The sequence below is a fragment of the Centropristis striata genome, chromosome 12, assembly GCF_030273125.1.
Source record: "Centropristis striata isolate RG_2023a ecotype Rhode Island chromosome 12, C.striata_1.0, whole genome shotgun sequence".
NCBI lineage: Eukaryota > Metazoa > Chordata > Actinopteri > Perciformes > Serranidae > Centropristis > Centropristis striata.
In genome coordinates this window covers 25860419-25885261 of record NC_081528.1, presented here as the reverse complement: position 1 = coordinate 25885261, position 24843 = coordinate 25860419, and the positions used below count along the sequence as shown (strand labels likewise).

Here is a 24843-nt window from a genome sequence, read left to right as displayed (position 1 = left end):
TTTGACGAGCTGTGAGGAAAGAGCTACGCTGTCTGTGTTCGTGGTGATTAAAGAATATGTCACCCAAATGCACCAGTCTGGCTCTTTCCTCAGTCTTTTTTAATAGTTTTTGGATGGCAATGAGTTCAATGGCACAAAGGCATACGCTCTATCTGGCTGTGAAGTCACTACTTGTTAGCAGGATAAATTCATTGTTGGTTTAAATCTGTTGGTGGGATTTGTTGATAATAAAATAAAAGATTAAATATGCTGGCCTTATCCTTTAATGCAAAAGCTTTTTTTTTTTTTGAAAGAGCATTCAAATACAGCACTTACAGAGATGCTCTCTTGGATTGCGATGCTCTCTCTATAATCATTTCTGCAGGATGAAAAATATACAAAACACTACTATCAGCCCCAAACTTCCACTGAAAATGAATGTCATGTTCTATATTCATGAGAACCACAATAAGATACAGAAAGAATAGATATTTTTATTTTGATTACTCCAGTTTGCGAGATTATAAATACATTCTATGGACATAAACATAGAAGTAACAGGGCATCTTTAGTAATCTGTACAATAACACTGAGATAACAGAGATTTATTAGGATGTATTTGGGCTCAAACACCATTGGTTTTGTTGTATCAGTCCTAGTTTCTAGTGAAAAATGTGTTACAGTATCTGGGTTTGATGCCACTGAAAAGCTCCAGTGCATGATGGTCCTTTTTTTTTTTTTTTTTTTAGGAAAACCTGAAAATATGCCAGTGATTTGTCTATGCTCTGTGGGTACAAAAGAAAAATGTAGTGTTTTCACATGAAAAAAAAAATAGATTATTGATGTTTTGACAGAATGCAGAATGATTTCCCTTTAGAGAAAAACAGGCTATTTAAATTTAAACTACAAGAGTTTTGGTTCAGTGACTGGCTCTACTCTGCCTCTAAATAAGTGATGTTAATTAGCATCTTAGTCAGCAGAGAGACATAGTAACTCAACAAAATTAGACCTTAAATGATCGGAAATGAGCGAGCAGTCCAGATTATGGCACTTACAAAGCAGAAAAGAGAGAGAAAATGGGCAAATCGTGTCCGTGTGAGACAGAGGTAGAGCTGCTCAGATTGCATTTTGTGTGAGGGAGGATGAAAAAAAAATGCATGAAAGAGGAAGGAGAGAGCAAAGACGAATGAGACACAGGAAGAGAGAAATGAGGGTTAGGGAGAGGGTGAGAGGAAATATAGGTAACGACACGTTCACCGCGGTAGAAATAAAATTCTCAATTTCTGCACACACACACACACTGCACACTCACACACTCCCACATACACACACCTGCAGCTCTCTCCCAGCGGGTGGCACTGTGTAATTTGGCACATCCATTTCCTAGGCTGGGTTTGTCTTCCTTGCTGTCGAGGCAGTCACAAACCCCATCGGGGTATTCCAGCCAATCCTTGAATGATGTCACTTTAGAAACACACTCACTGAACTGCAAACAAATCTCAACTGTGGAAGAATGTCTCGCTCATAACTGTCCCATTTTTCTACTTGTGGTGAGTCTCGTCGTAGGAAGTTTGAGCTAATTTCACCCACCCTTCAGGTGTCTGATTGCTCAAGGAGTTTGACCCCATTTCCACTCACTGCACCACACCACCACACTTTCCATGGTCTTCCCCTTTGGTCCGGCACTTAATTATGTGGCTCTTCACAGGGCCATGTATCCCAAACCGCGTCCCCGAGGCCACCGGGTCTGCCCCTGCCAATACTCAGTGACATCTGCTCTGCTTTAACAGCATATGGGAAAATTACATGGCAAAAGACAAGTTGCCCTCCCATGACATTTCTTCCCTTTGATACTTCACTCTCAACTCCTCCACTCAATTTTAGCCCTGTGCTGCTGCATGTGTGTGTGTTGGAGCCAATGGAAACTGACCTCCCAACATTGGACAGATCTGCCGAGGGGACTACTTTGATTGACACCCTGTCTTAAAGGTTTGGGTCACCCAAATAGCAAAAAACAAACAAACAGTGAAGCAATAGACAAAATTAATTTTGACAAAAATACGAAAACCACATTTTATGGCCCGCGTTATAAAGAATCAATAATGAATAAAATGGTGGATGAAATGTTTTTGATGTTTCTGAATGAAGAATAATATATTAACTTAACTGATGTTTTGGCCACCCAACCCTGACATACAGTCTTTGGAAAAAATTATTAGGCCATTATTTTCTTCAATGTTTTTGTTCATTTTAATGCCTGGTACAACTAAAGGTATTGGACAAATACAATGGTAACTACAAAAATAGCTCATAAGAGTTTAAAAATGAACATCAAATTGAAGAACAAGGGGGGGTCTAATAATTGTTTCCATGACCATATTATCATATTTTAAAAGACCAGTGTTTGGAATTTAGTGACATCTAGTGGTGAGGTTGAAGACAGCAACCAACTGAATTTCCCTCCCTTTTTCAAGTGTGTCCAACAACTACAGTAGCCCTCAGGTAACATAAAGCACAAAAGGCCCCATGGTGATCTCGATCAGCTCCCTATGTAAATATGAAGCACATACATACAACTTATATTTAATTCCTGCCAGGAGATCCCCTTAAATCCTAACCACTGCTCTTTTAAGTTGAGGTGGCGTACTTGTTAGCAAACAGTTGTTTATTTACTCAGCCAGGAGCAGCATTCATTAGGAGTTTTGTTTCTGGCCACCTGATGAATTTAAACCCAATTTTCACTCTCATTTCAGCTGTATTTTGCTCTCCAGTAGCTCCTGAGGGAAATATCTGACTCTTAGCTGTTAAATGCTCCGCTATGTTCACCAGCTGGTTGCTAATTTTGTCTGTCTGCTGTTTGGTGTTGAACAGGTAGGGTACAGTGGATTAGTGGCTTTTTTTTTTGTTGAAATGACAGCAGTGAATGGAACTAAAAGGTTGAAGTAAAGCTGTGGGCCATAGACCAAGACAATGGGCTGAAAAAAATTCAGGTTAAATGCTCTAAAGTGAGAACTATCTGTGTTTTTGTCCCTTTGCAGCCTGGTCCCCCCAAAAAATGACATTCCCACACGTCAAAATTGCATTGTCAATTACATTTTTTTGAGGGAAACACATTTTCTCCCAGATGATGGTTTTTGATGCATCACAAATAAATTTCTATTTAAAATCCAATTAAAGAACTATTTTTCTTTCTAGTATAGTTCCTACATGAAACGACTCACAATAAGGTCTGGGGAATACTGAATCTTGAATAACAGCGTTATGGATTCTAGTAAGAGTGCTGTTGCTGTTGAGCACCACAGTTCCATTATATTCAACAGAGGGCAAAACAATCTACTGTTGATATCTCTAACACTTAGCAACTCACACCAAAACAATTGAGAGAACTACAGGTAAGATAACAAAATACATATATTTGCTCTTGAGGGGGAAATACTGTATGTCCCTTTAAAAATGTGACTGCAATCCAGGAGAAAACATGTTTCCCTCAAAACCAAATTAAGAATACAATTTTGTTGTAAGGGAACGTAATTTGTTATCAACAGCAGTTTCTTACCAAAGAATAGTCCCAACAGTGGAACTGTAAGAGGAATAAGCTTTAGAAAGGAGTTTTTCCTTCCCCCCTGATAGACTCCACATTTTTGGGATTTTTAAAAATGTTATATTTCAATGCTTTCCACATCATAAATGGAAACCCATCAAAATCTATTGTACTGGGGAGGCTGCAGCAAGAGACAGATTTCTCAAAACCTTGATAAATAAAAGTGAAATGCTTACATGGTGAGATGCCACAATAGGTATTTTAAGAAATTGTGTTTTGTATCTTGGGTGAATCAAATCTTTAAGGTTTTCATGGTCAGGAACATTTAAAGAAAACCAAAAAATATATATTTTTGATCATCAGACTGCCATAGACGCCATAATGTTTGTTCATTTCATGCCAGAAAAAAACAAGGTACCACTGATATTATTGCTACAGAAACACGTCTGACTATTTGCATAGCCGCCTCCTTACATAAGCACAAGCACAGACATTATTAGACGTCTCTGTATATGTGAGACGGCTCCATGTAGACACCAACTGCCTGTTTCTTTCTTAGTGGCTGCGGCTCAGTTGAAGACGGTGGCTGATTAAGAGGTGAGCCCCATATAAGGCAGGATGAGCAAAAACAAGATGACTCATATAGATCAGTCTCCAAGCAATTTCCCTCAAATAACCCTGTCTCTCTTTCTGCTAGTGGCAGGATCGGTGATGAGCTGACCAGACTGTGCTTCTCGCTCTGCTGCATCCCGAATCATTAAATACCAAGGGAAGTTGTAATGCAATACTTCATAAAAATGTTGTGTTCTATCTGCATGATGTGTCAAAGAATTGCAACGCTGATCTAGGATCACTGGTCAGGTCGCTTTACTGCACTTAGCTGTAGCGCAGGAGACAATCTGTGCTACGCCAAGACACTTAATGAAAATTGTCAGTTTTACTCGCAGAATCAATAACTCCAGTTTTCTCCCCGAGAATAACATATAATAGGATGCAATGTGAGTACATCAAGGCAATCTTTTCACAATCTCCCATTGCTGCAGCACTACTTTGCATGAATTACAGTAAAATCTGGAGTTATGCACGCAGATAGGCCCCAAGCTGTTAGCCTGTTTTTCTCAAAGGTTTCAGCGAGAGAAAAGGAGAGAAGGAGGAGTGGGAGGGGGGAGGGAGGTAGAGAGGAAGTCCTGCGGGGAGACTTGCACTTGCTGCAAGAATGTTTCTTTTTTAACTCATTCAAAATGGAAATAATAAAAAGTCATAAAAGGGAGGACAAGAACTTTGATCAAGAGAGAAAAAAAGTTTTGTGAAACTTTATATTCTTCATTTTTTACAGTTTTAATTTGGCACATGGCACAATCAGCATGTATGCATCTGGTATACATAAATAAATATTAAATATTTTTATACATAAATATACATATAGAGCTCTTACAAAGACACCTAGGGAAGTCTTGGCTTAGGATGTTTCAAATGACAACAATACATAGAAATTATTTGTGTTGGTGCTTTGCAGTCTGAATACTGTTTTAATCGTTTTGTAAGTGGGAGTGATATCTCCATAGAAGCCCTATACATATATGTATGTATGCCCATATTTATATATATATTCAAAGAAATACAAGTGTGCACTGATGTAGGTTTATTCAGTGCAAACAGGCCACTGTCTGCTTTTGAAGAGGAACTCTTACAAAGTCAATGGAATCATGTCAGTTAGTTCAGTTGAATCTTTAGCTATTTTTTTTCTCTTACACGTAAAATAATAGATTTATTTTGTAATCTTTAAGCAAAATTAGACATATATAACTTTGAAAGTAACAAAAGTGCTATTTCGCAAAGACAGACACCCAGAGACGCAGCAGAAACACTACTGGTGGTGAACCAAAATCAACAACGTGAGAAAGTACTCAGCCCCCAGCCCCCCACCCCTGCCAAAAGAAACCCCACATTATACAACCTACAAACAAAAAAACAGGTGCACGGACACACACACACACACACACACACACACACACACGCGCACACACACACACACACACACACACACACACACACAGCCTCACTCACTCGCCACTCTTGCTTTTGCAAGTTTCCGACGCGTCTCTTCCTTTATCTCAGCCTCTTAACCACGCTTACGCGCAAGGAACGAGAAATCATTTTCACATGCACACAAACACACAGGTGCTCTAAGCAGCATGTGTACGTGCACACTTTGTGGAGATAATATCAGATAGCTTAACAGATAAAATTGGCTGTAAAAGATGCACTTTTTTCTTAACAAAACAATCACAGTAACATAGTATTTATCTCTGCCTTCTCATCTCCCGGCAAGAGCTGTCCCAGACAAATCATTTCTATACGAGATTTAAAAAAAAAGATAACACCATTTGTGTGGCTGTTGTGTTGGTACGCAACAGAAAGAAAAAAATGAGTTGCCCAGAATGGGTTTAAAATCTCTACATCTGCATATCCTCTAGGTTCCCATCCTGGATTCAGTCTCTCATCTTTGAGTCTCATCGGCTTGTAACACACTCCACTTGGAATAGTCTCAGGGAATGGAAATAATGACAAAAAGAACAAGCTTTGTAAGGCATTGAAACGTAAAACAAAACAAAGAAGCAATTAAAAACATTTTCGCGAATATTGACGTAGAGGCCATTGTTCGAGATGTGTCTCCCGCAGGAGGAAGGGATGGGAAATAAAAAGCACTTCTCTTTGTTTTTGTTATGAATTCAAGATAAGTGTTGATATCTCCTCAGTCTGCTTAAAAAGGCTTTTAAAATGATTATTTTAGAAAAAAACACTGCAGAAAGACCCCCTCCCTCGATCAGGAGAAGGGAAGCAGTTTGATTTTGGCAGCTCTGCACAACTTGACATCCATAGAGAGCTCTCAGCAACTCTCCTCGTAGTAAAAGTCTAGTTAAATCTCTTCACGTTTTAATCCGACTCATGCCCTTCCCCTCCCCTCCCCCTCGCAGCCCTCCCCCTCCCTGTGATATTTATAAAACACAATCCTCTCCTCCATTCGTTCATCCTCCTGCTCCTCCTCCTCCTCCTCCACCACCACTGCCTCCTCCTCCTCCCCCGCCTGCTGCCCCTGGCCTCCTTAAAGCTATACGCGGGTGGTTGAGTGGGAGTGCGGCAGGCCGGTGGAGTTGAAGCCGGTTGTGAAGGTGTTGTAGGGGTGCAGGTTGGGCATACCCACCAGGGAATTGGGGATCATGGTGATGGTGTTGGGGGTCATGAGGGGTATGTCGTCCGGAGAGCGCCGCAGAGTGAGCGTGTAGTCGGGCAGCGAGGCCAAGCGCAGTGCCCCCTCGTTGCTGTTCCCCGCCTCGCACTCATGGTGCGTCTGGTTCATCTGCAGTGACATGATCTCCTCCTCGGGCGCATGGTGGCCAATGTCGTTGGAGGTGGTCTGGCGTTGCGGGCTTGGCTGCCCGTGGCCGGAGTCCTGCCGCCGCTTGTCCTTGCGGTAGTAGAGGGCCGCGAAAGCAAGTACATTTAGGAAGAGCAGCGAGGCTCCGACAGCGATAGTGACACTGAGCTCGGTGGAATAATCCCGCGGGTTCTCCACCACCAGCGGCCCCGTCTCCTCGTCGTCGCTCCAAGAGTCTTTGTCCTCACTGTTGTAAGCCGGGGACATCGGAGGCCGCTTGGTGTTGAACGGCCAGGAAGTTTTCCCATTGGGCCTCTTGGTGGACAGGGTGTTCTGGGTGGTCTCTGGCGGGGGCACTTTGGTGGTGGTGGAGGTGTAGTGGAACATGTCGTGGAGGTTGTACAAGTGGGGCACTAGGTGTTTCCAGAAGGCCACTTTGGTGGCGCGGTAGTGGTCACGCACTCGTGGCTTCAGGCCGATATGCAGGTACAACTGGTCCTGGGGGTTGTACTTGGACCAGGCCACCTCTTCAAAGCGGTTAGCCTTGGTGTGGATGAACTTGGTGTCTTGGGGAACCGGTTTGTTGGGATCCCTACAGAAAGAGAAGAGACAGACATGATAGAGTGTTAAATGAGATTCTGACAGTATAGTTAATTATTCATGCTCTCACATTCATGTGGGAATATGAAGCACATAAAAATACTAAAAAAAGAAAACACACTGTATTAGTCACAGCTTATATTTTGGTGCGAGAGGGGTTCAGCCACCACTGGAGAATTTATTGATCTTGCTTGGTGAAACTCACAACAGCGAAAAAGCACAAACCGAAAACAGCAACTAACAGGCAGCAGTTAATAATTGATCAAGGTGAGTATGGTGTGTAATACACTTTCTCCAACTGCAACTGACACTGATTTCTCCTGCCAATTTATTCTCCCAATCCACTTACAGTTTTATAAGTATCACAACATCTCCATACAGCTTGGCCCTATCCTTCTCCTCCTCCAGCCACCTCTCTGTCTGTCTCACCCCTCCATCCTCCCATCCTCTCACCCCAGATGTTGTTCTTAATTCAGTTCTGCTGCAGCCCACCCACAAAAACCAGGGCAGAGGCTTTTAAAGTAAACACATATGAATAAGTCAGCAGGCTTTAGGGCTCGCGTCAGGAGGCATCTTGTTGTTGATAATCCAACGCTGGTGGAGCCCCTCCGCTAATTGCTCAGGGAAGGCAGCACAGTGTGCATTGGCATCCAGTGTACTGATGTAAAGTGGACCATATTAATCAAGACACTAAGAGGGAACTGCAGAGGCGCGTGTGTGTGCTCGGATATAAGGATGTTTGTGTGTGTGTGTGAGGCTGAAAGCAAGAAACAAAAGGGGTGTATGTGTGTGTATGTGTGTGTGTGTGTGTGTGTGTGTGTGTGAGAGAGATTTTCTGGATGCAGTACCTCTTTTTATCTACAGAGTTCACTGTTCCACTTTTCAGTTTTTTGACACGTTGCCTCAACACCGGATGGCCAACCATTTCAATTACAGTGAAGCTATTGATTTATTGAACAAATTAACATATAGCAATCTCCCACAATCACACAACTCCATGTTGCCTCGTTGCCACACAATGTCAGGAGTGGGAGTTCTGCGGCCCATTGCTATTGCTTTTGGTGCTGATGAAATGAGTTTTTGTGAAAGGAGCTGAAGAATAGCGCTGCGGCCCTGAAAACACAATAATTGACGTCGAAGGCGAGAAGTTAAAAACCGTGTTGTTGCAAGGAGGCAATGATCTGCACGACATTTCTCTAAATGTCATGAAATATCCCTTTGTGGATTTGATTGTGATGTCAGTGGCAAGCAAAGTTCAAATTTAGTTCGGGGTTTAGGGACGTGGCGCCTACAGTGTTTTTTTGGCACCGGCTGAAAAACCTCCAAACACAGCCAAGAGAATTAAAAGCCATGCCAGAAGAATTCACCCCCCATCCTCTCTCCTGTTCGTTTCTCTGCTGTCAATTTTTCTTTTTCAGGTCAGTGCTTCTGGGAGAGGTGAGGGAGGGAGAGGGAGAGAGAGAGAGAGAGAGAGAGAGAGAGAGAGAGAGAGAGAGAGAGAGAAAGAGAGAGGTAAAGCAAATTGAGATGGCTGGAGCTGAATCCCTGGACCTGGGCCGGTGTCAGCAGAGCAGCCCGTAAATAACCTCTTTTATTAGGCCCGTAATGATCCCCAATGAATATTGACAGCCAGACTATGATGACTTTGTAGCTGAATATCAGTAATTAAGTTTCAAAGGAGTGGGTGGTGGAGGTAAGGTCATATTGATCTCCCCGTGTGCAACATGCCAGAGAACAGGACGTCAATGGAGCAGCCTGAGACGTGGTTGTCTGCAGCCTGCGTGCTTCATGAATTCTCCCAGCAGTCTTGTGCATGCTGTCACACACACGCAAGCAAATTTTTCTTCCCCCTCTCTTTTTCACATACATACATGCACGCACATGACAACAATGATGGAGGTCAGAGCAATCTCAGTTAATGGGAATCCCGGGCATTTCCATAACACTGCAAATACTCTCTTTTCAGAAGGGTCAATTTGCTGAATTGTTACGGAAAAAATATTGAAAAGGTACTTGGATAGATCTCACGAAACAATCTGTGTGTGCAGGGAGCAGGGGAGCGGTGGTGTGGAGGAGTTAGGAAAGCTCTTTGGTGGCTGGCTGGTTCAGTGCAAGTGAAGATGAATAATTTAGGGAACACAAAGAAATCAATGTGGCATCTTTAGTTAATTTGATTTGCCGCATTAGAGAACAACTGGCTGCCTTATCTAATTACACACACATATGCTTGGGTAATTGTTGCAAAGTCAATAGTAAACAGGCTACATTCCTTTGAACAATTTCTACCACCGCTGCTCAACTTTCGGCTGCACGCTGGCTTTGAAGTCCTGCCCTGAGCTGTAGAGTCAGAGGGAGTGATCCGAGCTCCGTCTCTGCTGCTCAGTGTGGTGAGGGCTACCAGGTTACCTGCTCTATTTGTACTGAGGCTTACCGGCCGCTGTGTGGTACAATGTAGTCATACCACTTTATAATGCTTCCTGAGTGCTGCGCCGCTGTGTTTTTCATCTGAACATGTCAAAACGGAGCTGTAATAATTGCTGACATTTTTTGTAGGTTGTAACCTGTCTGAATTCTGAGTAGAAATGATAGGTCGTTTAACTTAAAACAAAAATAATAGTTCTATAGTAAGTATTATATATAATATAATAGTACAAAATCTCTTCTTGATTTCTGCTATTTCGGCACAAAAATCACACTGAATATCAAATAATTTAATGCAGCACAGTGTCACCATGATGCCATAAAATCATTTTTATGCACATTTTGAAGTATCACATTAGACAAGCTGTATGAAAACAGCAACATTAAAAAAAAACTTGCACAAAAAGCTTTTAGGACCCGCTTGATGTGGTCTTTGACCATGACTGATCAGCTGTTGGCACCTTCTCAGATATTAAATAAATTTGTCATTGTCTCCTGGTAGCATGAAACATGGCCAGTACTATCTGACATGAAAGACCATTTAAAACCTCCTTCCTTTTATCTTTTGTAGATGGGTTCGATAGCCAAGGCGATTTGGAACCTGACTTTTTTTTGCTGTGCTTACTGGCAGATTACTGGTATGCATAAGCTATATCAGGGGTCAGCAACCTTAGTGACGGGTGCCACAATTGGCACGCGGTGGCTTAACCAATGACACAATAGCAATAACTTCAATAGAGTTTTTTGAAAATGTTACAAGACCCTCTCATCTGCATGGCAAATGATCTTTTGGATAAGGATGGCAGCAGTCTTGGATAGTGCTCATATTAATGTTTACTAATGTTACTCTTAACTCTCCCTTAATGTTAACCTTATTGTTTATTTGACACACTGATTAACAAGAAAATGTAAAAATGGCGCTCAATATAAAAAATGGTCGGCGTCCCGGTGGCACACCTGGTAGAGCGCGCACCCTAGAGGCATTGTCCTGGTAAGGGGGCAGCGCGGGTTAGAATCTGACTTGAAGCTCTTTCCCGCATGTCTTCCCCTCTGTCTCCCCTTCACTCTGTCTCTATCAAAAATGGCCCAAAAATATATTAAAAAAAAAAAAAAAAGGTTGCTGACCCCTGGCTTACACCATATCCAATTCCTGCTAAAACTACTAAAAAGTACTAAAAAACTAGTTTATTTGTTCCAAAAGTTAATGGAACCACATAATTCACTTTTTTAAAAATACATTTCCAAAAAAACTTGACACAATCAATTAATGCAAATTCCAGACCAGATGAGAAAGAAAGTTATTGAAATGTATCATTTTTGGCTCCAAAGTAGTTATTTTTGGAAGACATGAGTCATGTTACATCTGGTGCAATGCTTACTCTGCTACCACCATGAGAACATCATACCAACAGTCATGGTGGTGGTAGGACAATAATGTGGGGATGCTTTGCTTCTTCAGGAGTTGGGCGGCTTGCCCTAATTGATGAATGGATGACTTCTGCTCTCGACCAGAAAATTCCAAGGGGCAGAATCTCTGGCCATCAGTCCGTGATCTGAAGCTTAAGCGCTGCATAACTACACTGCATCACTTCCAGCAAACTTCACAGAGAACAATGAGGGCAAAACAGCATCATCGGTCTGGTCTAGCTCAGCTAAAACCACAAAACCACCAAATCTGTCAGCACGTCAACTGCTTATTCTTCACTTTACATGTTCAACTGACTTAGCAGTTTAGAGAGCAGGCACTTGACTGGCCTGATATGTAAACTAACCTCACCGAGGTAACAGTATAATGGATACAGGGGAAAAACTGTCATGGAAATTTGGCGTTATTCATTCATTCATTATCCTAACACTGACATTGACACTCACTGCACTATAAACATAGTACAATATTTCTATAATTGAATTTATATGTGCAACACTCTCTGTGCAATGATCCGTATCCAACTGCTGACTCCTAAAGTTTTTTTTATTTTGTTTTGTTTTAATTGTTAATACTTTTTAATATTTCTACTTGTTAATATTGTACATTGTTAATACTTTATTATATTTTTTACTTGTTTATTTGCTTATATTTCTAGTTTATACTGCTGTTTACTTTTTTATTGTTTTTTGCTATCCACTTTGCTGCTGTAACACGTGAAATTTCCCCGTTGTGGGACTAAGAAAGGACATCTTAACTGCTTATCTGCAGGTCACAGTAGCTGGAGTCTATCCCAGCTGACATTGGGCGAGAGGCGGTGTACACCCTGGACAGGTCAGACTATCACAGGACAGAAACACAGAGACAGACAGTCACACTCTCATTCACTCCTACGGGCAATTTAGAGTCACCAATTAAACCTAAGTGCATGTTTTTTCAATTGTGGGAGGAGGCCGGAGTACCTGGTGAGAACCCACGCTGACACGAGAGAACATGCAAACTCCACACAGAAGAGCCACAGGCCGGAGTCGACCCGGCGACCCTTTTGCTGTGAGGAAAGAGTGACGCTGAATTTAAGCAATTCTGCAAAGAAGAGTGGGCCAAATTATTCCACAGCAATGTTAAAAACTGATCTCTTGTCACTGACCAAGCTTGCAGTCTTTGTTGCTAAAGTGTGACGAACATGCAAAAATAGAAGAAATCAGCAAGGACGAAAATACGTTTTCTCTTTTTGTTGGTATTTTAGAAAAGTTTAATATCGTTTTATGCATATGAGGGCAAAATAACTTTAATCAAAATGATATTATTAAGTACAAAACAACACCAAATCAAGCAACAATCTGACAAACAAAAGATTATAAGATAAAACTGTGTTCACCCTTTGTAGATAAAACAGAAATAAAAGTTTGAAGTTACTCTACCTAAACTCTGCACAGTGTCTTAATCTCTACAGCGAGCGTGTGAACAGAGACATTTTGTTTTGACTCAAACAACAAAGTAACGACTGTGACGTCAGCCGAACACTCAGACGGAACAAAATACAATTAAACAGATGGGACAGAGAAGCTTGACGATAAGATATCAACAGTCTGCTGATCTTGACGGGCTGAAGACATTCAGAAGTCACCGTGCAGTAAAGAATTTTTCGTTTGAGATAAAAAATGAAAACACTTATTGAACATTATCTTAAGCTGTCAAAAAAACTTCTGGTGAGCTGTAATGAAGAGGCGTGTCAGGGGTGCATGCACAAAAAAAAAGGCTGCGTTGCTTTTCCTGTTCATTTGATGTGCCTGAATAGCCTCAAATTACAGCTGACACTCCAACCTCGTGGTCATCCTTTAATTTCACATTCAAATATTCGAAGAGTCGGGTGATAAAACGCCAAACGCTGTGTCGTTGTCAAAACATTTCCTGAGCTCGTTGAATGTGTTGAGCTCCATAGAAAAACGCCTTGTACGAACAGCCCTGACATGATGTATGTTTGTGGTCCTGCTGGGCTCTCAGAGCTCCTCTGCATTAGCTGATAGCCTGCCTCCAGTCAGACCTCCCACTTAATCCGGACGGCCATTGGAGCTATGGCTGGACTCCCAGGCTGAGGAGAGGGATTATTACACCCATAAAAGCAGGCGTTTTAATGGCCTTTCAGATTTCCTCTGATGTGTTCATATGGCTGCGGTACTATAAACCATCGCCTTCATCTCCTCCTCCGCCCCTCCTCCTCTCATGATGACCTGCTGACCCCCGCTAACCTTGGCCTGCCATGCGTGTTTAAGTGCTCCCACGTTTTCGTATCTGCAATTGACTGGGAGTTTGTGTTTGTGTGTGTGTGTGTGTGTGTGTGCTTCATCTCCTGTCTGTCAGCCTGTGTACCTACGTGTGTGTGTGTGTGTTTTTGACGCATCATGGTATGATGACCTCTGGGGCCACACAGACGCAGCACTCGAACACAAGACAGACGCGTCGCATTTCACAGAGCAGAACAGCAACGATGACGAGTTTCTAACGGCTGATGTGAGAAAAAAAAGGCGTCAGTAAGTGTTAAAGTGCTCTTCTATAAGCAGCGGGGGCACCTGGATGACAGAGACGACTCCCAGCTCTACCTACACATGTGGCAGAGCGGGGGCCTGAGCTCATTACCTATTCCGAACCCTATCTGCACGCACTGATGTAAAAGGTAGATAAGGGGGAAGAATGAATATCATTTTCTTTCTTTTTTTCATTTCCCATGTACCTCCTTCCCCTTTTCATCCTGATGTAATTTGAAGCGCTTGAATGATCATAGACCTAGCCATCACCAAATCTGAAAAGACACGTTTAGGTGCCCTAAGGCAGAAGACAAGAATCTATTTTCACTACACTCAGGGTCTCTGAATCTGCAGCTGAGTATAGCTTCTCAATATAAGACAAGGAACACGCATTAATTCAGTGGCACTGATGCTCATTTTGCCAAGCTGCTAAAATATGCAAAGTTGAAGCCTGTTTCTTTTTTTATTTTTAGTTATTGTTGTTGCTGTTGTGTAACAAATTCATCCCCTGCAGTTGTTTATCTACTTACCAGGTAACACAAAGTAAGCAGCTAATTGTAATTTCTAACTCCAACAGAAGGTTCCCAGCACCTCTCCCTGCGTTCTGTGTAAATTTTTAATAAATACGCTCAATCTAATTCTCTTTGTAGACTTGTCTCGGCTTGGCGTGGGGGGCAACTTCAGCACTGAGCGGGCAAATTATCAGGCTGTGCTCTTTTACCCTTCATGTGGTTGCACGCTGGGGCACAGGGCTGAGTGATGCGTGGTTCATATTTAATGGCAGCCTCTGGTTCAGCAGGCTAAGTGATGCAGGGCGAGGCGCTGTGACTTTGGGGCGTGCAGAAGTGTTGGAGGACACAGCTCTCGGGCCACTCCTTATTATGGAGGCTATTGATTTGTTTGATTAGATGAGTGGCAGCAAACAAAACACCTCCCCCTCCTCCAACACCTTTACTTTCTACCTCTTTTAACCAATTAGCAGTTTCCGTTCACCTCTGTATTTATATAATATATATATAAATATTTTAACATACTAGTTATCCTAATTATAACCTGACAACCACTTAGTTGCAGATCCACCCATGCAAATCTACTTCCTTTTCTCCTCCTCCTTCTCCGCCGCCCTCCTCTCATTACATTCAGCACACAGCATGGACACCGATCAATGGCATCCAGGCCTCTTAACAAGCCACACCACTTCCTTACCTTCTCTAATGCAAATCAGGATATTGGCTACAAATCTCCTATCAAGTGAGTGCCTATTTAATGGAGTAGCTAGGTGGCTGTTCGGGGGTTGTGATGTTCCACAATGCCGAGCATTCACCGACTCCTGGTACAGGTTGAGTTGGCCCTAACGAAGGGAAGCTGAAGGGAACGGGGGATAATCCGGAGAAAGGACAAGGAGGGGGGATCAGGGATGAGTGATGTAACTACTAGACAGCTGGGATAAAAAAAAAAAGGCTGAAGGAGTGCTAGAATGAGGTCAGACGGGAGAAACAGTTGATGTATACACATTGTTAACCCTTCAGAGAGGGTTGTTCGATTGACAAGCAGGAGGAAAACAAAAAACGAATCAACCACCAGGGTTGTAAATCAAAGCGCTGGCTGTTTAACTGCACTACAAACACACTGTAGTTGCTTCTATCTACATTTGTTTGGTCGACAGCCGTTGTCACTAAAGACAAAGCAATCAATACTGCATATTTTAGCTCATGTAGTAAACGTAAAACATGAGCCGACTTTCTTTTTTTGTATAGATTAATGAGATAGAGGGGGGATGGAGGAGAATGCGGAAATATATTCAACACATGACAGCGCTCTGCTCTTTAACTACCCAGCGAGGCCCCGCACAGCATGTGGCACAGCGCACACAGAACAGGGGAAATGAGCAGCAGCCAGCAGGAAACAAGTTGTGGGAAGATGGACCAACATATTTATAGCACTAATGATATATGATGATTGATCTTTTCTGAGGCTTTTCATCATTCTGTCTTTTCTGAAGTGTTTTGCCAGTGTTTGCCAGTGTTTCCATGTGCGGCGCTCACATTTTTTTGTTTCGAGAAGTTGCAGAAAGTCGCAGCATGCAGACTTGTTGCAAAACTTTTGGGGAAAATGTTCAAAAGAAGTTGTTTGGGCAATAAAGCGCAGGCAATTTTTGACTGTCAATAGTAAAACAAATGTTGCATCCAGAAAAATAACTCTGAGCTGAGTAAATCCCCGGCTTCTGAAACATCCCTAACTCTCAGGAAAGAACAGCCTCATAGTGTAAACACACACTTTCACAATCACACTCACACACATGCGCACACACACACACACACACACACACACACACACACATACACACACACTAAGAAGATTTGACAGCGTGCACTCTCTGTATGCTTTTATGCTTCACTGACACTGATGGAGGGAGGGAAAAAAAGCGCATGGGCAGGGATTTGCCCTGTAAAGATGACACATGAGAGCCAGGGACAGGAAGAGCTTTGGGGGGAATGCTGCTATGATACACACTGTTGACATGCAGCCCAAGTGTCTCAACATCGTGTCACACATGTTTCTACAGCCGATTTAGAGAGGGGCCAGGAAGTGCAATCTGGGTCAGTTCATTATGAACATCTGGAAGGGGAGCGGGAGCTGCTTTACAGATACGGGGAAGATGGTTGTTGGACGGACTACGAGGGGAAAGGGAATTCAACTGTGTCTTAATTAAAAGGATATCCTCTAGAGCCAGATTGGGCTGGGTGGTGTTGGAGGAGAGATCTATATCCCCCAGTGTGGTCTAAATGAGGAGAATGAACTTCAAAATCTATGAGAAATAGCTCACATCCTCGACCCCCCCTCCCCCTGAGATGTTGATGGTAGAGTCCTTTACTTGGGCTTTGGTAAAATTACCCTTTGGAGCAGCCTGCTGAGTTTTCTATTATCCTGGCATCTAATCCCAGGCTCTTTACCATCTGAGTGCCTAATTGTGGTGTGCATGTAATCCCCCAGTCTGGTGTTAAGCCAAGGCGACACACCAAAGGGCGGATACCACCCGTAACATAGCGAGAACGGATCTGGAACAAGCAGGTTTGAGGAGTAGTGAATACTTCATTTAACTACTACTAAAACTACATTTAACAGTATCTTGCTGGTAGTTCAAACACATTCATATTTGCATAGTGACACAAGTAGTTAAATTACTATTGCCATATGTTGTGGTAATTATTTTGAGGCAGAAAAGGAATGGAATTCATTTTATTTTAATTTTACTGTTGCTTCTCTACTCTAATTGACCCCCCTTTGACCAGCCCCATCCCCCTTTTCTTTCACATTGACCTTTTGACCTTTATGTAGTGTAGGGCTGGACCCCAATATTTGACTATTTGGATATTATCTGTTGGGTAGGTATTCGATTTTTTTATTCCATATTCTTCAAAATGAATGCATTTGAATAAAATGAAAGAAATGCAGCTCAGAGTCTTTACTGCACGTTTCTAGGTTCTCTCCTCTTCTTTGATCTCTATCTTTTACAAGGGCAGGGCTTGCACACACACAAACACACACCTGGTGCAGAGCAGAGAGAAAGGTGCAGCACTGACTCTACAGTCTGCTAACTTGTTAATAAAATGCCCAACTTTACAGCAGAAACAAACATGTTAGGCAATAACAATATGGCGAAGGCTAAGGTGTCACAGAGGCTAATGTCTGTATTTTTTACAACCTATGGGAGAAGCACAGTTTTACAGATCTGCCAATCAAATCAACTATTCAGTGAGTTGACAAATCCTTTGAGTTTTAGTCGAATAAGAATTTCTTTAGTCAAGGACAGCCCTGAAGGCAAGATGATATTTTGAAAAATGACTGAGTGCCATTTCAGCCTGTTCCAGAGGCTTTCCTGGAAACCAGAGTAAATAAATGACATCTTACCCCAACCACCCCATAAATAATAAAGCTATTTGTTGTGAGTGGGCAAAGTGTATTATGTAAACAAAAATAAATATAATATGAACAGTAGTTTGAACTCCTATTTTTTAACAACCCTGATTCCCAAAAAGGTGGGATGCTGTGAAAAACACAATAAAAACACAATGCAAGGATTTATAAATCCAGTACAGTACAAAGACCAGATATCTAATGCTTAACCTGGGAAACTTCTGTTTTTTTGGTATATATATTCAGTCATTCTGAATTTGATTCATTTTGTTTTGATTTAGGGCTACACGGTGGTGTAGTGGTGAGCACTCTTGCCTCACAGCAAGTGAGTTTACATGTTCTCCCCGTGTCAGCGTGGGTTCTCACCGGGTCCTCCAGCTTCCTCCCACAGTCCAAAAACATGCACTTAGGTTTAATTGGTGACTCTAAAAATTGTTGATAGGAGTGAATGAGAGCGTGGTTGTCTGTCTCTATGTGTCTGCCCTGTGATAGTGTCCGGGGTGTACCCCGCTTCTCGCTCAGTGTCAGCTGGGATAAGCGGTTAAGGATAATGAATGAATGAATGTTTTGATTTACGTTTTATCAGGCATCACAACTATTTTGGCACTGGGCTGTAAGTAGCTTTATCTAACCAATATATTTCTCTCTAGGGTTGATTTGCTGTCAGTCAAGTTTTTCCAGTATGAAGCAACTTGTAGCTTGCCAGACTGTACTTTCAAAGAATCTCCAACAAACAGATCCCATCGCTCTGCCCCTGGTCTCAATCAATCAGTGGCGCGGAAATCTACAAAACTGACATGAGGTCAAGAGTAAAAGTGCAATTTGTTTTTCGACTGCTGCTGCTTGCCAGGTTGAAGGCCAGGTCAGGGGTACAGCAGGCTTCTTGCCCGTGGCGCTGTGTCGTCGTGGTCGTGGGTAAGACGGGCAGGCTGTCATCATCCATTACAATTAATTTAACTGACGTTGCAAGATCCAAGTTCAGAGTGATTCAGTACTGTGCATTGTTACCTTGAGGCCTCATATGTTTCTCATTAAAATTAAACACAGACAGCTGACAATATTCCTGAAAGGACAAGTTAGAAATTCCATCTGTATCTACAAATTGCAGCCCTGTATGTGTTGACACAAGATGGCTGCCAGGCAGAGGAGACAGCTGTTTAGTCCGAGCATCACTGATGGACCTCGGTGCATTCCTTCAGGAGCCGACATCAGTCCATCTGCACTAGTCTGCCATTAGCAGTTCAAGGATCTAGCAGAGCCGGCGGCATGGGGCCTATCAGCCAGACGACTGGATGTAAATGCCACCTGATTGGACAGCAGATGATATAGAGACAGATAAAAAACAGAACAAGATTTCAGACTGCATCCCACTCAGGATGGGATCAATACCTCTCTGGTAACGGGGATTGTCAAATTAAATTTCAGTTGTTAGAAATGATTACTAGTAGTCATACAAAATGGCCAGGCTTTGTGATGGGTGGGGGTGAAATTGAGCATTGTGGGGAGCGGGAGTCACACAGGGCAGGGGTGATCGACTGGGTCCACGCTGAGGGAATCGATACCACCGAGGGCAAGAGTTTGATATGTCTCCCTGATAAGTCTCTGTGTCTTTTGGGCTTCGGTGTAATAGAGCATAGATAGTATTTCCAGCCAAACACACACACACACAAGCACGTACATGCACACAGAAGAATACAGAAAGGCAGGCAGCCATGCACACATACTCAACCCAAACAGGCAGCCAAGCACAAATAGCACAGCACACATTCTGGAGGAACATTTAATCTTCCTCAGATTCAATATGTCTCAGGTTTTCAGACTAGAACCCAGGAAGTCCGGGCAAAAAACACCTCTGAAAAAAATGTCTGTGTTGAAAAATGCCTTTTCTGTCCCATACTATCTATTGTAGAGCTTCCTTTCCCCTGCAGATTCTTTTCTGTAGCACAGAGCTCCCCTTGTATAGGACCGAGATAGGATTTTTCTCTGTGACTTTCTATTTATAACAAGTGTAATTGTGTGATCACTGGTTTTACTAATTTGCACGTACTGGTGTTAAAAGTCATTTAAAGACAAACTAATAATATGTTCTGTTACTACTATTATTAGACTCATGATAAAAAGCAAACACCTGTCTAATCTAAATTGGGATTAGAGATAGATAGTGCTCTTAAATTGATACTGATTGATACTGTGACAATCCTGCAACAGCCAGGACTGCTATCTATACTTAAATGTCATACATTCAACATTTTCAGTTACTTTCTCTGACATATCTGCTAATGATGATGATGCTGTGTTTACATTCTGATAATATAGCAGATGGATGAAAATACTCAAATGGGCATCAACTGTGAAGATTAAGCTAAGCAAAAGAGGAAGCAAAGAAAAAGGCAACGCAGCTAAAATGATCTGTATAACAGTTGTTGTGTGTAATGGGGGTAACATCAGCAACCCAAGGGAAATAAATGCCATATATTCAAGCTGAATGACCTTCTGACCAAAGCAGCAGCTGCTCCACAAACGTCCATGACTCAAGTCAGCAACCGGCTTCAATGTCCAGAATAATGCAGTGAGTCAACCACAAGTCGAGAAATAATGACATAAATATCAGCTTTGTACAGTTATAGTGACAGCTTAAAGGCACAGTGTGTAGGATTTGTCTGTGTGTTCCCCCCCCTCCTCCTCCACTCGATGACATCAGAAGTGCTCACCTCATGACCACAGTGGATAAACCGGCCACCATTTAACTTCAGATTTACTCTTCTTTTTAAAAGCATTGTCAACTATTTTCGTAGCTTCCTCTTAGATGTGTGCTTACAATTCATCTCTCAGTTTTTATGGAGTCCAGCTATTGGCTGGGGGCTACACAGGCAGTGCCCAAAGACAGCGAGAGTACAGCAAAATAAAAAGAGAAAATACAGACACTGCCAAAGACTTCTAGTGATCATCAGATCATAAGTGATGATTGAGACGGACTGTTTTCATATGAGTCTATACATTGATTTTTTGCCTTGATGTGCATTTAAAGACTGATGTTAATTGTAGCTAGCACAAAATCAATACAAACAAGCAGTGTCAGGATCAATGCCGCTAACCATAAAATAAACCAATACCCATTTACAGTTGGAATAACGAAAGAAAAACTTTACTCACCCAGTCTTGGCAAAGTTGGTCCAGTAGGTCATGACCACAGCACTGAGCATGACGTCGTTCTTTGAGAAGTTACAGGGGAAAAGGTCAGTGGGACCAATCATAGGAATTCCAAAAACATAGGGCACCTCGTCCCCATGGGCTGCGTCCGACCAGGCTGGCTTCATCAGGCTCTGGCAGTGATGGTAAAAGGCGTAGAAGTAGGTGGGTGAACCGTAGCGAGCGTGGAGATCAGCCGTCACCACCGATGGCTCCACCCACTGGTGGTCTGTGAACAGAGCCACCAGCGTCTTGCGCCTGGTCTCTGGATTGTCTCTGTCTGCCCAGTCTGTGTACATGAACTTAATGGTCTCCCTCAATGTGTCCTTGCCCTCCGGATACCCATACAGACTGTCCACAAAGTCTGACACGGAGAAGTCAAAATCATTACCGGACACGCCGTCCTCTGAATCCACCACGTTCTCCACAAACCGCAGCCCCTCACCCTGGTTGACCCCCAGCATGATGTCGTAGTTGAGGAACTCGCCCTGCTCCATCAGGATCTCGGGGTCATCCGGGATAACATCCCCATCGATTACAGGTCCAAAGGCCACGTGGTACCTTGCTGGTTGTATGTCCTGCTCCACTAGCTCCCTGGAGCTCTTCTTCCTCAGACAGTCCACCATGTCTAAGGTGTCCAGGACATTACAGCCCACCTTCTCTGCCAGGAGACGCGTATACTTGACCGGCTGGTAGTTCACCGCCCAGCTGGAGAGGGCTGACCCGCTCTGAATTATGGCTCTGTGGAACAAACCTGCACAAGGACACAGGAAGAAGAGACAGGAGGATGTTTAGCGTGTCACTATTATGGAGGATGATTCAGTTATGTGCAATACAACATGATAGTTGTTAATTTTGTTGCCGCCATGATCAAAAGGGGGCTGTCAGCTACGCAGTTGATAAGAATAACAAAGGCCAGACAGAACAAGTCCTTGTTGCCACACAGAACAATAATGGAATCATGGCTGTGATAATGAATGTGCAGATGGCCTGGTCTCTCAGACAGCTCACAGACAGAGGAGGGAATCAGTACTCTGTCTGTCATCTTCTCTTCTTCCATCCATCTCTATATGCTCTCCCCATAATAATATCTGTATGTTTGTCAGGAGCAGATGTTGCCAATATGGCTCAATAGGTTTTGTTGCAAATAGAGGACGGACTATACCTCACCAAAAAATAATCCCTTTCCTTGTATGAAATGAAGAAATGCAAAAAGAGATTTTAGCATTCTTGAATATATGAACTGGGCACAAATGCCATACCCCCTGTTAATGTACTTTGAAGGTAGCATGAATTGGATGAACCTCAAACACTGCAATTATAGACACAGATGCTCCTTTTTTGCAGTCATTACACACACACACACACACACACACACACAGTACCTCTGCATCAGTTATGCCTTGTGCAAGTTAAAAGTCATTTTTCACCTGAAAGATCACTAAATTCTACAGTTTGTGGGTGGATTGCTATAAATAAAACCAGACTCCTACCTTCTACATTTGCAGAAGGAACGGAGTTGTGCGCATTCACCCCGTGATACAATGCAACATGGTGGCAAACAATGAAAGAAGCTGAAAAGAACACCATGGCTTCCTGCTTCTAATATACAGAAATATACACATGTTGCACAAAGAGTCAACAGACCATCTTTTATGTGAATCTACATGGTGCGTGGGTGGGCTTTAAAGAGGGGCGGAGGGAGTTCAGAGACGAAGGCGAACAAATCTACGGTCTCATGGGGTGCTCTGACAAATTAAATTACATTTTAGTTGCAGTGCGGTATGAAGGAAATCTACAATGACTTTTTCACTACAAGGAACAGATCCTAAATAACAAACATCATTTCCTCAGAAATAATTGAATTGCATCCCCTTTGAAAAAATTCTCCTTACAGACGGAAGAGTGAAGGTGACATGACATCCTCTCTGTCTCGGGGAGGCCTCCCTCACATTGTCGCAGATGCCTCGCAATTTCCGTCTTGACAGCACCACTCATCCGTCCCCCTGATACATCTTCGAAATCACAAGTGCTGTTTTACCAATCTGAGAGAAATTCAGAGACATAGCTCCTATACCACTTCACCATGCTGCTTTACTGCTTGTGGCGTTTTCACTGCCGGAGTCCTGGAATACTAGTGAACTCATGATATTGAAAGCCACGGCAGATGCAACGCTCCAGAAACGGCACGCATAACAAAAAAAGAAAAAAAGTCATTAGACGTTTCCGCATTTAAGCCAGAGAAATGTACAGGCACGCAGACTCAGTTTGTGATATTTCAGCGTCAGTGTGGGTGGCTGTGTTGAAGTCTTTGTGTTTATGAGGTAAACAGCAGACTTAAGTGCCAGATATATCACTTTGGTAGTCTTAATCAGAGGCGGCGGGGGGCTTATTTCTTCTTGGCGAAGATGAAGTGTTTATTTACAGAGCTATTTACATTTATTTGTTCGCAAGTAGTAAGTAGAATTAATGTGTCTGGGTGAGTGAACTGTGAAATGTTTCTGTGGTGAGTGTGTTTACTAGTATAAGCCACAATTTGTGTATTTGAACAATGAGTTTGGGTTTGAATTCAGAAGCTGCTGGCAGTGACGATTTCACTAAATGTCTTAATAGAAGTTTTTGATTTACTGTCAGTGAAAGAAGTGTTTGTTTTGCATCATTCTATGTGTATGAGCCCATCAGCTTCCTGTGGCCCTGCCAGGACACTGCCCTTTGGAGCTGTCCCGTGGTTGAGCGTCTCTGCAGGAGGACGACGGCCTGTGCCGTGTCCCAGGGAGCGGAAGCAGATGTCGAGGGTTTCACCCACTTGAAAGCATTAGAGGGGCAGCCGCAAGATGAAATATGGCCGCTCGGAGGCACAGAGAGAGGGAGCGGGGGGGGGTGGGGGGGGGCTGGGGCTTAATCCTACCATCCCTCCCCTCTCCTCCTCCTCTCCCCTCCCCTCCCCTCCCCTCGCTCTTTAGTGGTATTGCCTCTCTTCACATCTCAACTCAGATTGCGCTGTGCAAACAGAGCCAGTCATGGTGCAGGGAGTCTGTCCTGAATCCCAATGCCGACAGCCATGCCACAGCCACTTTCTAAATGTCTTTGATCAGAAAGTTGCAGTAGGAAAGCGTTTGCCAGCAGAGCAGCTCCCGTGATTGCCAAGGCGATTTTTGACAGACATACGTATATCAAATCCGTTTGCCGTAATGGAGGAGAGCGGCTTGAATGCAACTAGGCTTTGGCCCCATGACTGTCTCAACACACAGATGGCCAACTGCTCTGGAGGCTGCAGCCAGGTTGACAGCACTAGATTTATCTCCTGCTTTGGTTGATGAAAGGGAGGAAGAGTGACTGAGGCTATACTATTGTTTGTCGAGAAACATATAAATCCAGCGCACATGAGCTGTCACAGGACCGATAAATATGCATTAGAACAGTGTGTGATGAGCCCCACTGTGGTAGGAAGCTCACTGGGGAAGGTCAGAGAGAGAGAGGAGAAAAGAGCACAGGCTCTATCACCCACTGAGGGAATCCACTAATTATCCACACTGGGAGGTGTCTGTGAGTGCACGTGTGTGCGTGCACGTGTATTTGTGCTGACTTTGATTGATAAGACACAGAGATGATGAATCGACGGACGCACGACAGTCATCATCATGATGGGGGTTAACCGTTTGTGACATTGTTTTGTCTTGCCCGACATCAATGCGGTGAACGATTCCCCGCTGCCGAAAAATTAAAGCGAACGAGCATGACGCAACACCATCAACATGTGTGTCACATTCATATCTTGCATGTTTTACTGTGCAAAAGCAACAGATAGCCCAATCATTATCTGCCTGTGTTTGACATGCGAGAACCCGACACCCAAACTGTGAGC

The 24843-nt window shown here is 43.1% G+C and overlaps 1 protein-coding gene across 2 annotated transcripts in view; it reads right to left on the bottom strand.

Moving 5' to 3' along the window:
* Window positions 1-6632: 6632 nt before the first annotated feature.
* nlgn3a (neuroligin 3a) overlaps window positions 6633-24843 on the bottom strand; it is a 139841-nt gene continuing 121630 nt past the window's right edge. For both annotated transcript variants that reach the window (XM_059345819.1, XM_059345818.1), the window contains 2 exons: window positions 20943-21732; window positions 6633-7491 (listed from right to left, as the gene is read on the bottom strand). In XM_059345819.1, coding sequence (XP_059201802.1) covers window positions 6633-7491; window positions 20943-21732 — 1649 coding nt within the window. The remainder of the gene's footprint in view (window positions 7492-20942; window positions 21733-24843) is intronic.